The sequence below is a fragment of the Martes martes genome, assembly GCF_963455335.1.
Source record: "Martes martes genome assembly, chromosome: 12".
In the NCBI taxonomy this organism is placed as follows: domain Eukaryota; kingdom Metazoa; phylum Chordata; class Mammalia; order Carnivora; family Mustelidae; genus Martes; species Martes martes.
In genome coordinates this window covers 60,341,469-60,355,047 of record NC_137900.1, presented here as the reverse complement: position 1 = coordinate 60,355,047, position 13,579 = coordinate 60,341,469, and the positions used below count along the sequence as shown (strand labels likewise).

Sequence of the window (13,579 nt, the reverse complement as noted above, 5' to 3'; positions counted from 1 at the left end):
AAGCTGGAAAAAATCTATTTTGGTTCTTTAAAATCACTTAATTGGGCGCCTGGGTGGCTCAGTGGGTTAAGCCGCTGCCTTCGGCTCAGGTCATGATCTCGGGGTCCTGGGATCGAGTCCCGCGATCCAGTCCCGCGTTGGGCTCTCTGCTCGGCGGGGAGTCTGCCTGCCTCTCTGTCTGCTGTGATCTCTCTCTCTGTCAAATAAATAAATATATAAATAAATAAATAAAATCAGTTAATTAAAATCAATTAATCCATTAAAATTAATTATAAAAAGAAAGTACCACTAGACTGCAAACTGCAGGAGAGCAGAGGCCATATTTCTTTTCTTTACAATTTTATTCCTACAGCTTAGCACAGCACCGGGCACTAGCAGGCACTCAATGAATCCTTGTTGAATGAAATACAACCAAACAGGTAAATATAATTAAGCTCTTTTTTAAAAAATATTTTATTTGAGGGCGAGAGACAGCACAAGCAGTGGGGAGGGCAAAGAGAAGCAGACTCCCTGCTCAGCAAGGAGCTGGACCAGGAGCTGGATTCCAGGACCCACAGATCATGAATTGAGCTGAAGGCAGACATTTAACTGACTGAGCCACCCAGGAGCCCCTAATTAAACTCTTTTAAAGAATGAGTCCCTGTTCAGGCTCCATGTTGGATGGAAGTCTGCTTCTCCCTCTTCCTCTGCTCCTTCCCTTGCTCATACTCTCTCTCTCCCTCTCAAATAGATAAATATTTAAAAAAAAAAAAAAAAAACAAAAAATGAAGAAACAAAGGTTCAGGAAGGTTAAGTAAGTTCATCAGGTAAGAGGCAAGTCAGAGATTCCAGAGCTTTCTGCCTGTCTCCCTATCAGTTACCACATATCACCCCCCATCCCCCAGCCCTTCCTTTCACCTCCAGGACCTCAGGCACACCTGGACAGTTCCTGTGTTTCATGTTGCCTTTTAATTGTCTGGGACACCCTGGGTCGTCTTCCTAATTAGATCAAGAGCCCTTTGAGGAAAGAAACCATTTCCCACTCACATCTTTATCTGCAAAGCTTGGCACATAAGCAAGCAATCGGCACAGGTGACGAATGAGGTATATGTGTGCTAAATAAATGAATGAACTAGGAGTGTATCTTCTTGTTCTTCCAGAAATGGAGGGGGCAGGGCTGGGAGGAGAGACCCACACTCACAGGAGTTACCGTAGTCTAACTGATCTAGAGGCAGCCTGGTTGCAGAGCCGTGTAGTCCAAACCTTGACCCTAAGCCAGCTGGCACAGTCAACGTAAACAAGTGGTTCAGGCCAGGTATAATACGATAAGTGGCCCTTGACTGATGGTTGCCTTTAGGGAATTTGGGCCCATATTGCCAGACGTATCACTGACCTCTGGTCTAAGGAACTTGAAATCCTTCTTCCACATCAATAGCAGCCCATGTGGTTGGGCTGTATTGGGCAGCGCAGGTGCTCCACTTCCTGAAGGGAACAAGCTCGAAGACATGGCTCAGTTTCCAGGATGTACTGGGGTAGAGGTTTCTTTGATTCAACTAACTTTTGAGACTGACAGTTCTTGGGACAGTTTGGATAAAGTGGGTTGGGAGGGAGAGAATATAAGTTTCCTCTATGCCCTAAACTATTATACCAGTAATAATAAGAATGGTCATCTTATCTCCTACACTCAGCCTTAGTGTGTGATGGGATTTTAGGTACTAGGAGGCCTCCCCATCTCATTCCTCTTGGTAGTATGCTCAGTGAGGAATATATTCTCTCTCACGGGTCTCAGAGTGGGAGAGAAAAGGCAGACACCCTGCGGCAGAGAGGAATCTCTGTCCTAAGGCCTGGCTTCCTTGTCTTGTTGGTCCTGCCCCATGCTACGTTGTCTCCTGGGAGTCTTCATGGGCTCACCTGCACAGTGGCACAGATGGCTGGCCTGCTTCTCTTCTCTGGCCAAAGAAGGTATAGGGCCTCCAGGGGTGGGGGCGGAAGCTTGGGAGATGCTGGGTGGCGCAGGTGCAGGCACAGGGCGGTGTCTTTGTTCTTTCGCTCATCCCTCCCCTCCCCCTTCCTCCCCGGAAACCAGTGACTCTGCCACCAGCAGTATTGGGGATGAACTGTTGGGGCCAGGCCCGGGGAGGGCTGAGAGTAAAGGGGCCTGCAGCAGCAATCAGGCCATAAGCCAGGCTGACCCCTCAGCACAGGGCTTGCAGACTCAGCTCCCAGGTCAGCAGTCATGAGCAGAGGTGCCAACGGCACAGAAGTCACAGAACCGCTAGTGCCTGGTGAGCTGGGCGGGGCAGGGGCAGGGGGAGGGGTCACATGGCCCCTTGTCCCACCTGCTGGGACCTGGAGGGCTGGGCTGAGCTGGGCTGGGCAGTAACACCCCCCATACGCTGGCGTCCACAGGAATCCCCACTGTGACCCAGGCCTGGGGATTGTGGGCCCTCTTAGGGGCTGCGACGCTGCTGCTTCTCATCTCACTGGCTGCACACTTGTTCCGATGGACTAGTGGCCGGAACAGAAGCCATCCAGGACAGGGACGGTGAGTAGGGACAACAGAGATAGGTGACTGAGAGTTCCCCCTTACCCAGATGTCCCCTCATCCCCTCATCTCTGTCTTGCAGCTCTGGAGGATCTGTGGAAGAGGTCCCCCTATATGGGAACCTGCCTTATCTTCAGACTGGTATGGAGCTGGCGAAGGGGAGGGGCACCAAAGCCCTGCACGTCCTGGGTGGGTGGGATGAGGGATGGCAGGAGGAAGAACAAGAAGTGACCAGATTACTACTGTTCCCTATCCCAGGTCGGCTGTCTCAAGAACCGGGGCCAGACCAGCAAGATCCAGCTCCTAGAGACCCAGTCACGGTGAGTCAGTTGTGGCTGAGGAAGGGGGGAGGGAAGGAAGTGAGGGCTTTTCCAAGGGTCCAGTGAACTTCTAACAGCCTTACATCTCCAGGCTACAGAGAAAGTGATGTGCTATACCAGCCTGCAGTTGCGGCCTTCTCAGGGCCATCTCCCCAGCCCCGGAACCCCCATCAAGTACTCAGAGGTGGTGCTGGATTCTGAGCCAAAGCCCCAGGCCTCAGGCCCCGAGCCGGAGCTGTATGCCTCAGTGTGTGCCCAGACCCGCAGGGCGCGGGCTTCCTTCCCAGACCAGGCCTATGCCAACAGCCAGCCTGCACCCAGCTGAGATGGAGGAGCTGGCAGAGTGGGATGATCATCACCCCAGCCTCCTCTGCTGCAGGGGTTACTGCTACCCTGCCCCAGCATGACTGTTTCCCAACCACCCCCAAAGACAGGTAGTCAATGTCCAGTCACAGGAGGTAATGTTTCCCAAACTTCCCCTCTAAGTGAGGGAGACACTTCAGGGGAACGAGTAGGTCCCTGGTTTCTTGGGAATGGAGGAAACTATCTATTCCCCTAAGGCCCCAAGCTCCCAAGTTACTCACTTCCCCTCCTTGTGGATTTTAACCAGATCCTCTCTGTTCGGCTCCCTTAAAGTCTATAGTTCGGTGTCCCCTCCAGATACAGGAAGTGGGCAGTGGTGGAGGGGGTAACCACCTGAGAGGAGAAGGGTGGGTATTCTCCTTGGGACCCCATAGTCTAGAGGGATCCTGGAACCTAGCAACCTGAGGAACCCAAGCCTGGCTTCTTATCTGAGAACCCTGGCTGGAGAATACCAGCCCACATCCTGCTGCCTCTGTTATGTCCCCAAGTTTTCAAATAAAACTTCTCAGAAAGTGTTTAGATTTTTATCTAGAGGCTTCAGACCTGCAACAGGCGCTACATGGTAGTGTTGTGAGCTTTGCTCCCTGTACAGAGCACTTCTGGGGGCGCCTTGCTGGGGAAAATGGACCAAGAGCATCAGTGGCATCAACACTGCCAGGGTGAGTGCTAGGGGTGGAGGCTGGAGCCCAGCTCAAGCTGTACTTGCTGCTGCTAGATCATCGTTAGAATTTGCACTCAGAGCCACCCACTCCCATCACTTGGTGTTGCAAGGCTCCCCAGCTCCTGACCCACTCTCCCCGTGGCCTCTAACTGTGCTGCCACCAGCCACAACCTCAAGTCTACACCACCTCACCCTACGGCTTCTGTAGAGGTAAGTCTGGCTTAACAGACCTTTCTGAGGTTTCAGGGCCAGAAGATAGTGGAAGCCAGGCTTCCACATCCAAACATTTCTCCTTCCCACTCACAGTCCTAGAGAAAACTAGAGTAGGGAACCGTGCTCCCGAGCCTTACCTGGTGGTCCCAATAAGGCAGACCCTCTACACACACACAGAGAATAACCCAAATGCCAGATCCGCCTCCGTGGACCTCAACTTGGGCCTCCCCCAGCAGAGGCGCCGGTCGCGGTAGGAACAGGCGGCTGAGGCTGTGTGGGAGGGAAGGTGGCTTTGGGGGCCGGCACCGGATGCGGGGAACCACTGGCAGCGGGATGTGGGGTTCTGAGGATTGCTAGTCTGCAGACCGCTCAATTCCGCGGCCTGGGGGACAGCTTCTTTATAAGAGAAGGGTCTTGGGGTCCCGCCAACCCACTGGGACGAGCCGAAGATTGCAGCCGAGGCCTCAAACACCACCATCGCAGGACTTAACAGTCCGCCTTACATCCACTCTGCCCGTCTCGGGACCAAACGCGGAGCGCCCCCGTCAGGCACATCGCAGCCTTGCCACGGCCTCTGCGCATGCGTAAAACTGCCCCGTCCACAGCATGCTGGGAAATGTAGTCCCGAAAGTTCCCCACCCTTCCCCCCCTTAATCTTACCCGCCCCACGAGTTTAGCCCTACCCTTTGCGGAGCCGGGACCCTGCGGTTCCCAGAACAGCGTTTCGCGGTTCGCCGGACGTAGGGACTCACTAGATCTGGAGCTGGGTGCGGTTTGAACGTTATTTTCCTTCTGGTCCCTGAAGCCCGCATCTTTTACCTTCTCTCTTCGCTACAACCTTTTTTCTGTCTTACTCGTCTGTCTCCGAGGCTCGTGCCCTGGCCGAGGCCCTCAGGACTGAAGGTCAGGACTGTGTGGCAACGTCCTAGTTGATCCCTGCGTCTAAGGAAAAAAAAAAAATTGGGGCAGCCAGCTCCACCTCAGACATCTCCGGGGACCCCCCTTGCCTCATCTCTTTAAGCTGGTCAGCTCGTTTCCCAAACACCTTGCAGTTGTCTCCCCTTCTGTAGCTCCAGGGGTGCTTTCCTTAGTGGTCCCCCTTCCCTGACTGGTGTAAGATCCAGCCTCTAGGAATGCCCTGTTCCAGGGCGCCTGGGTGGCTCAGTGGGTTAAAGCCTCTGCCTTGGGCTCAAGTCATGATCCCAGGGTCCTCGAGCCCCACATCGGGCTCTCTGCTCTGCGGGAAGCCTGCTTCGTCCTCTCTCTCTGCCTACTTGTGATCTCTGAAATAAATAAATAAATAAATAAATAAATAAATAAATAAATAAATAAAAAAGGAGTACCCTGTTCCTGGCAAATTCCCAGGGGAAGATCATTGGGGGAAGCCATGAGAGCCCTCTGGAGTCTGGAGCTCCAGCTTTCCCCCTCTTTCTGTCATCTCAGCTGGGAGGACTGGGGACAAGCCTAAGACCCAAAGAGGAAGGGCCTTTGGGATGGTCAAATGTTCAATGATAGAAGGTTCTTAAGGAATCACTTGTAGGGGCACCTGGGTGGCTCAGTCGTTAAGCGTCTGTCTTCCGCTCAGGTCATGATTCCAGGGTCCTGGGATGGAGCCCCACATCAGGCTCCCTGCTTGGCAGGAAGCCTGCTTCTCCCTCTCCCACTTCCCCTGCTTGTGTTCCCTCTCTCCCTGTGTCTCTCTGTCAAATGAATAAATTAAAAAAAAAAAAAAAGGAATCACTTGTAGGTGGGGAGGGGGGCCTATGAAGCCATCTAGCCAAGATCCCCCCATCTTTGGCCTTGCTCTGTACTCTGTAAAGATGAGTCTAAATTTCCAAGCTTGTTTTGGCTTGTTTTGGCTGTAAAGAGGGAAACAGAGCTGGGACATGGAAAGAGACCAAGTTGTAATGACTTCATTTGGAACCTTGGATCCAGACATGCCTAGAGCTAGATCTGCCTCCTGAACTTTTTGGTTATGTAAGCTAATGCATTCTCTTTTTTGCTTAAGTCATTCTATGAGGGAAAGACCAGCACACCAGAGCCAGCAGAAGATGCTGAATCTCTGAGATCTTCCCTTATTGCTCAACTCCTCCACCAGCCCGTCCTCTGATGACTTATTTAAATGAACTATAATGCCATTTGACCCTCAAATATTTCTGCTTGGTGTGTGCCTCTTGCCAGGCTTTTAAATTTCTAGAATTCTACAGCTGGGAGGAGGCAAATTTGGCCCAAACTTATACCCACTGCAGGAGCCATCCTACCAGCCACTTCTTAAAACATTTCCAGGACTAGGGACCTCACTACCTTAACCAAGCACTTGTTTCCAATCTTTCTTTTTGAGAGAACTTTTGCGGGGGGAGTGGGGGAACAAAATCTGCCCGTTACTTTTGTCATCAATTCTGCCTCCTGAGCTACAATCATATAATTACCCTTCTCCCTCCTGTACATGATAGCCCTGATGGATGGCCTAAGTCTCTCTCTCTTTTTTTTTTTTTTCTTTTTTCTCCCTCCCGGAAAAAGCTTTCTAGAATTCCTTTTACAGACATTTGCAGCTACTCATCATTCCCACTGTTTTGCTTGAGCAGAGTCTCTCTTCAAGTGTGATGCTAAGAAGTGAATATAGCACTGGTAGGAAACTGTGGACAGTCCGTCTCTTCACTGGGCACCAAGTCTATGGGTCTTTGTTTGTAAGGAATACACTCACTTAGCCTTGGTTAAGTGAAGGGGTGTTTATTGTTAGGACACTTACGGCAGGGAGGAAGCCAAATGGAATGGGAATCACAGAACAGTGGCTATGGTATGACTGGGCCTCTGCAGACTGTTGCTGGATTTCAGATCTCAAATCACAGCCTTGCTGGGGACCTTGGTGACAGGAGTATGCGGGTCTTCCCACTCTGCTCCTCCTGTCCCATGACTCTGACAGAGTTTCTGTGTCTTTTATTTATTCCCAGTTTTTTCCTACTTTGCTAACTTGCTTCCTCATCCTCTACTTCTGGTTTCTGCTTCCTCACAACTGCTTGATATTTTCTCCTCTGTCTCATGACCTCAGTTCAATGTTTAATTTTAGGAATAGTGTTAGTACATGTTAAAAAAAAAAAAAAAAAAAGAACTGAAAGGTAGACACCAGTGGTTCTCCACCAGAAGTGACTTTGGCCCCCAGGAGACATTTGGCAATGTGCAGAGATATGTTTGGTCTTCACAGCTGGGGAGCACCCCGAGGTACTGATCTATAGGGGGTAGAGACCAGGGATGCTGCTGACCGGCCCACAACACACAGGTCAGCCACTCACCATACAGAATTTCAGTCCCCAAAAGTTAAATGTACTGAGGCTGAGAAATACTAGAATGGGGCAGGGGGGTAAAAGGCCATTCCCCCACCCCATTCCTACTTCTGGTTGTAGTTCACGGAGGCACTTGCTATTAATGGGTTCTGTGTTTAAGTCTTCCGGTGATTATCATTCTGTCGGTAATAAGAATACTTCGAGCAAGGGGATTCTAGGTACGTGCAAACCCTGGTGAAGCTCTCCCACAACCCCTCTGACAACTCCCAGCTACAGAGAATGAACTTTAAATGGGGTCTGCTGAATTCCTGGCAGAGTGAATTTCCTGCAGACAAGTTTCTGGAGAACAGTCTCAGAGCCAAGAAAAAGGACCTTCAGGAAGGCAGCAAGTCCCAGAAAAAGCTGGCTTCCCAGGAACAATCAATGGTTTTGCTGAGTCTCTCCAGCTCTCTAAAAAACTAACGGTGGATTGAATTTCTCAGCCTTTGAGGCCAGGAGAATGCAGACAAACCAGAGGGCGGAGAGACCTGCTGGAGGAAACAAATGAATCTCTGACTGAATGAGAGCCTGGGAGAGATACTTGTGAAGGTCAAACACAAAAGATTTCCCTGAATTAGAAAATGTGATATCAGAGCTAAAAACTTCCAAACATAAAGCAAAGGAGAGGATGGTTACTGCTAAAACCCCAAAAAGAGGTCCAGAAAATTAAACAGATGAAATATCTCAAAACATGTAACAAAAATACGGAGATGCAAATTATGTGGTGAAAGATGGGAGACTGAAACAGACCCAGGAGATTTAGCCTGCAAATTCTATGAGTTCTAGGAGAAGAGGAACAGGAGAGGAGACATCATAATTAAATAATTTAACAGGGAGAAAAAAAATTTAACAGGGAATGTCCCTGAGCTGAAGAAATATTTAGCCCCATAGTGATGAAAATTCCTGAACTCTAAGGATGAGAACAATGTTACACACATTTCCAGGCAGAAAGAAAGTTCATTTTTTCTTATTTGCAACCCTGGAAGTTAAACAACAGCAAAAAGGAATGTGAGGTAATGAAAGAAAAGGCCTGCGACCAGGCTAGCAAAGGGAGAAAGAAAGATAGTTGAAGATTTACAAAAATCATTTAGTATCTCATGTGAGAAATACTTTAAAGAAAAGGCTCTAATTGATGAGGGAGCAGGAGGCTGGCTGAGGACAAAGCAAAAGCTGGCATCTTGCACCCCCTCTCCATCCGCTCCCCTCGGTGATGTGTGTGGCATTCCTCAGGTACCCCTGACTACCAAAACAAATAGTTAACTCACAATCCTGCAAGACAGGAGTCTCCCTTGGTTTACAAATGTCCTAGAGATCTATGAACAAAGAAGTTACATTATCAATACCACAATTTCCAGAGGCAAATGACTCAGTTCCTCAAGCCTTAATGTCACCCTCCCCTCCATAAACAAAACTGAAGGAGGCTGGGGTAGAAGGAAATGTAAGTGAAGATAAGTTTCTCACTAACAAAGACAGCTTGATAGCAGGATTGTGACATTTCACCAGGAATCTCCCAACCATCTTGATGTTAATGGCTCGCCAAAAGACAGCATTGATCAAGCCTCCAGTATCCCTGCACCTCGGAGGCCTTCTTTAACATATGAAAGCTCCGTTCAAACCTCCATTTCCCTCACCTTCCCCCAACCGCAGGGTACATAACCTGCCATCCCTCACAACCCGGGGCAGCAGCTCTTCCTGCCCACGGGTCCTGTCCCCGTGCTTTAATAAACCACCATTTTGCACCAAAGATGTCTCAAGAATTCTTTCTTGGTCATCGGCTCCGGACCTCAGCCCACCGAACCTCACCCAGGTTCTAGAACTTCATCATAATGAGACAACAAATGAATCAGAACAGACTTCAAGATGGGGAAGGTCAAGGGAGGAGGAGAGAAATCAGTGGGATGCAACGAGCCATGAGCTATGTATTTATATCTATATTTCTACATATGTATAACACATCACTCAAATGCTAAACACCCTTGAAACAGAAGGAACATGTTGTAAGGGAAATTCTAATAAGGACTAAATTATCTCAATAAAACTCTGGAATCAGATAGTGAGGATAAGGGGAAGGTGAGTGTTCTAGGATCCGAGGGGGAAGGAGGAGGAGGTAGAAATACCTTCCTACCTCTACTTCTAAAAGTAGTCTAAAGACCATATCTTACTGAGGTGGAGAGGAAGTAGAAGATAAGTAGAGTACGATGGAAATAGTTGTTCTGTATTCATGAACTAGAACAATCATGTGCATCTATTTAAGAGAACAGGGCAAGGGATGGTAACTATGAATAGAACAACAAACTCTAAATTAACAAGGAGAAAATGGGATGAACAGCCATTTACTCAGTCCAGCAAAGGTAAAGAAGAGTTCCCAACGCTGTTTACACATTTAAAACCAAGTAAGATGGAAATAAATCAAATTTATCCCTTGGTACAGGAAGTATGAGTGGACTGAATTCTTCCATTAAAAGACTCTAAGACTTTGTTAGAAATCAAATTCTGGTCAATACTACTTAGAAGAAATATACTTAAAGCAAAGTGATCAAGAAAGATTCAAAATAAAGACGTGGGAAAGGGATACCAGACAGATAAACAGAAAGCAGTGGTAATGCTGGTATCCAAAATCGGAATTTAAGTTACCAACTGGAAGTGGAGCAAGGATTGCCTGTGAAGGGGTAGGAAGGAACTTTTGGGGAGATGGGAATCTTCCGTACCTTGACTGTGGTGAAGGCTGCATGACTGAATACATTTATCAAAACTCATAGGACTGTATGCTTAAAATTGACAAAACTTACTGCATGTAAGTTACAATACAGTAAAACTGGCTTCAAAAAAGAACAAAATTAGAGTATTTACAAAATGTAAATAATGCATGAAAAAATAGTGAATACTGGATACTCTCTCAATTACCCTGTATCATATATCCCCAAAATGCTATAAGGACAGCAGGCTTAAAAACAGAGAGAGAGAGAAAAAAAAAATAAAGGGGGTACTTATTTCAATAAATTATAAAAAGAACAAGAAACCAAAATTAATCCGGAAATATCAAAAGCTGACATGAATGAAATGGAGAACAAACAAAAATACTAAAAAGCATGAATATAAAGAAGTTCTTTAAAAGGGTTAATAAGGGGGGCACCTGGGTGGCTCAGTGGGTTAAAGCCTCTGCCTCCAGCTCAGGTCATGATCTCAGGGTCCTGGGATCAAGCCCCGAATCAGGTTCTCTGCTCAGCAGGGAGCCTGCTTCCCCCTCTGTCTCTGATTGCTTCTCCGCCTACTTGTGATCTCTCTCTGTTAAATAAATGAATAAAAATCTTTAAAAATATTATTTTAAAAAAGAAAGGCTAATAAAGTAAACTTCTTATAAGCACAAAGAAAGAGAAAAAAGAGCAAAAATAGACAAGATTAGTTCTGAGAAAGAAAACATGACAGAAGAAAAAACAAAAGAATCAATAAAAGGTGGGATGCATGGGTGGCTCAGTCTTAAGCGTCTGCCTTCAGCTCAGGTCATGATCCCAGGGTCCTGGGATGGAGCATGCATTGGGCTGCTCACTCAGCGGGGAGCCTGCTTCTCCCTCTGTCTGCTGGTCCCCCTGCTAGTGCACGCTTCTCTCTCTCTGACAAATAAAATCTTTCAAAAAAAAAAAAAAGATTTATAAAACAGTGCAGCCTAAAATTCCACATCAACTAACTTGAAAATTCAGAGGACATATATACATTTCAGGAAAAATGTGAATGACCAAAACTGGACCAAGAGAAAGAAGAAAGCTTGAATAGCTCAATCTACCTTTGAAAAAAACTAGAATAAGACGGTGACTATAGAGCTACTTTTGGAAAAGATTGCATTCAAAGGACACCAGAGCTGAGTTTTATCTATTCTTTTTTTTTTTTAATTCACGGGGCGGGGAGAGAGAAAGAGAGAGATGAGTTGGGGAGGGGCAGAAGAAGGAAAAGCAGACTCCTCACTAGGCATGGAGCCCAAAATGGGGCTCTGGGGCTCAATCCCAGAACCCTGAGATCATGACCTGAGCCAAAGTCAGATGCTTAATGGACTGAGCCACCCAGGCACCCAAGTTTTATTTATTCTTCAATAATGATAATTTCCATGCCATTTAATCTAGTCAAAACTATAGAAAAAGAAGAAAAGCTCCCATATTTAATATTTAGAACCACAATAATATAATTCAATTACTAATAAAAATTCTAAGTAAAAATGAAAAACAGGAAAACTGCTGAAATATAATGAAGACTTTCTACTAAAACCGAACAGCAGATATTGTTCTCGATGGTGAAATACTAAAACCACTTCCATTAAAATAAACATTTAGACAGAGGTGCCTGCTATTATGCTTATTTAACATATCTTGGACGTTTTACCAAATGCAGGAAGTCCTTAACTACATTTACATTTAAAAATTTTTTTCTTAATAGATTTTATTTATTTGCCAGAGAGAGAGAGAGAGTACAAGCAGGCAGAGGAAGGAGCAGGCTTCCCTCTGAGCAAAAAGTCCAACATGAGACTCGACCCCCTGACCCTAGGATCATGACCTCAGGCGAAGGCAGGTGCTTAGCTGACTGAGCCACTCAGGGGCCTCCATGATGGCCAGTCTGGAAAAGTAATGTGAAGGTCAGTATTGCAAAGACCACATGTGATACACATGGGGAAGAAGGATCCCACCCTCACACCCTAGTCCGAAAAGAAGGCACTGGAAGGGAAAGGAGAGCATCACAAGGGGATGTATAGCCACCACCAAAAAGGCTAAGGAGGACAGAGATATAGGCCTGGCCTTCTTTTTTTTTTTTTTTTTTTTTTAAAGATTTTATTTATTCATTTGACAGACAGATCACAAGTAGGCAGAGAGGCAGGCAGAGAGAGAAGGGAGGAAGCAGGCTCCCTGCTGAGCAGAGAGCCCGATGCTGGGAAGACAGCGGCTTTAACCCACTGAGCCACCCAGGCGCCCCCCCGGCCTTCTTAACGTACCCGTGCCATTGTGGAAACGCAGTCTAGCTCATTCCAGTGGCATCTGGGTATCCTTCCTTCTGAAGCCTCCCCAAGGGCCCGTTTAGACAGCAAACCCATTGATTTTTTTTTTTTTTTTTTTGAGCATATACTGGAAACTTGGTTTGGCATTTTTACCTGCTGTCCAGGCCATGTTCACTTGTGTGTACTGGTTTTGAAAACTAGGGCATTACCTACAGTTTACTGAATTCCCGCAAATGTTCCCGCAACTAATCTACGGACAAGGGGCCCCTACCCCCAGACACCACACCCGGTATCCTGACTGCCCGCACCGGCCCCTGCCCGCAGCTGCTCTATATGCTCCCACTCCATCTCACAGGCCCCAGAAGCCCCCAGGGAGCCACCAACTCCCACCACCGTCTGTTATCTGGAGGAAGCCCTGATGGGGGGGCTGGGGGAGGGGACCGGGTTGTTGGAAACTTTAATTAAGCAAGGACGGTTAACAGCTGCAGGGTCACCTTAGGAACAAGTGAGCTTGAGAAAAGAAATATTTCCCTCATCTGTCCCCATGACCTTTTAAGACTTTTCTGCAAATGGCTCCTCATTCCTTGTCATGGTAAAAAAAAATAGCAGCCATCAGAGGCACCCTTCAGCCCACAGAATCCTCTGAGCTTACTCCTTCCAGCAGGCCTTGACACAGATGCTCACTGAACACAGACACCCCAACAGACCACGAAGACCTGAGGATGCCTGTTCACACATGCACACTCACATGCATGCATACACCTGCCTCTTCTTCAGGTGACAAATGTGCTTTCCTACCTCGGCGGGCACTTTCTCTGGGAGGGCTGCATGGTGCTGTTGGGCAGAGCTGTCAGCAGACCCACAGAGCCGGGTACAACACCTCTCCACACACCACTAGTCATACACTACAGCTGTCAGCGTGCGGTGAGCACCTCTTCCCCCTTTCTTTTTCCTCCCCACAGGTGCAGCGTGTCAAGAGGTTCTGCGGGGGCAGATGCCACCTACTGCAAGTGGGTTTTTTCCCACCCACAGAGCCTGTCTTGTCTCAGCCCCTTTGCACCCGCAGAAGCAAGCCCTTCTAGGGTCATAGCTTGGTAAAATAATGTTAGGGAGCACCTCTGAACTACTGCTCAACAACCCTCCTCTCCCAGCCGGTTTCCCTCCCTCCCATCAGCCAGGCCTTCACCACCCATGAGGGCC

General features: G+C 47.8%; 1 protein-coding gene across 1 annotated transcript; it reads left to right on the top strand.

The window, feature by feature from the left end:
* The first annotated feature begins 2,066 nt into the window (after positions 1-2,066).
* On the top strand, positions 2,067-3,733 carry SIT1 (signaling threshold regulating transmembrane adaptor 1). Its single transcript, XM_080820101.1, has 5 exons — positions 2,067-2,264; positions 2,389-2,524; positions 2,607-2,665; positions 2,783-2,844; positions 2,936-3,733. The coding sequence occupies exons 1-5, from the start codon at positions 2,216-2,218 to the stop codon at positions 3,167-3,169; spliced, it is 540 nt and encodes a 179-aa protein (XP_080676227.1). The 5' UTR covers positions 2,067-2,215; the 3' UTR covers positions 3,170-3,733.
* Positions 3,734-13,579: the final 9,846 nt, after the last annotated feature.

Coding starts and splice junctions, on each gene's coding strand:
- SIT1 (XM_080820101.1), top strand. CDS start 2,216: ATGAGCAGAGGTGCCAACGGCACAGAAGTCACAGAACCGCTAGTGCCT. Junction 2,265..2,388: donor CACAGAACCGCTAGTGCCTG/GTGAGCTGGGCG, acceptor TGGCGTCCACAG/GAATCCCCACTGTGACCCAG. Junction 2,666..2,782: donor CCTGCCTTATCTTCAGACTG/GTATGGAGCTGG, acceptor TCCCTATCCCAG/GTCGGCTGTCTCAAGAACCG.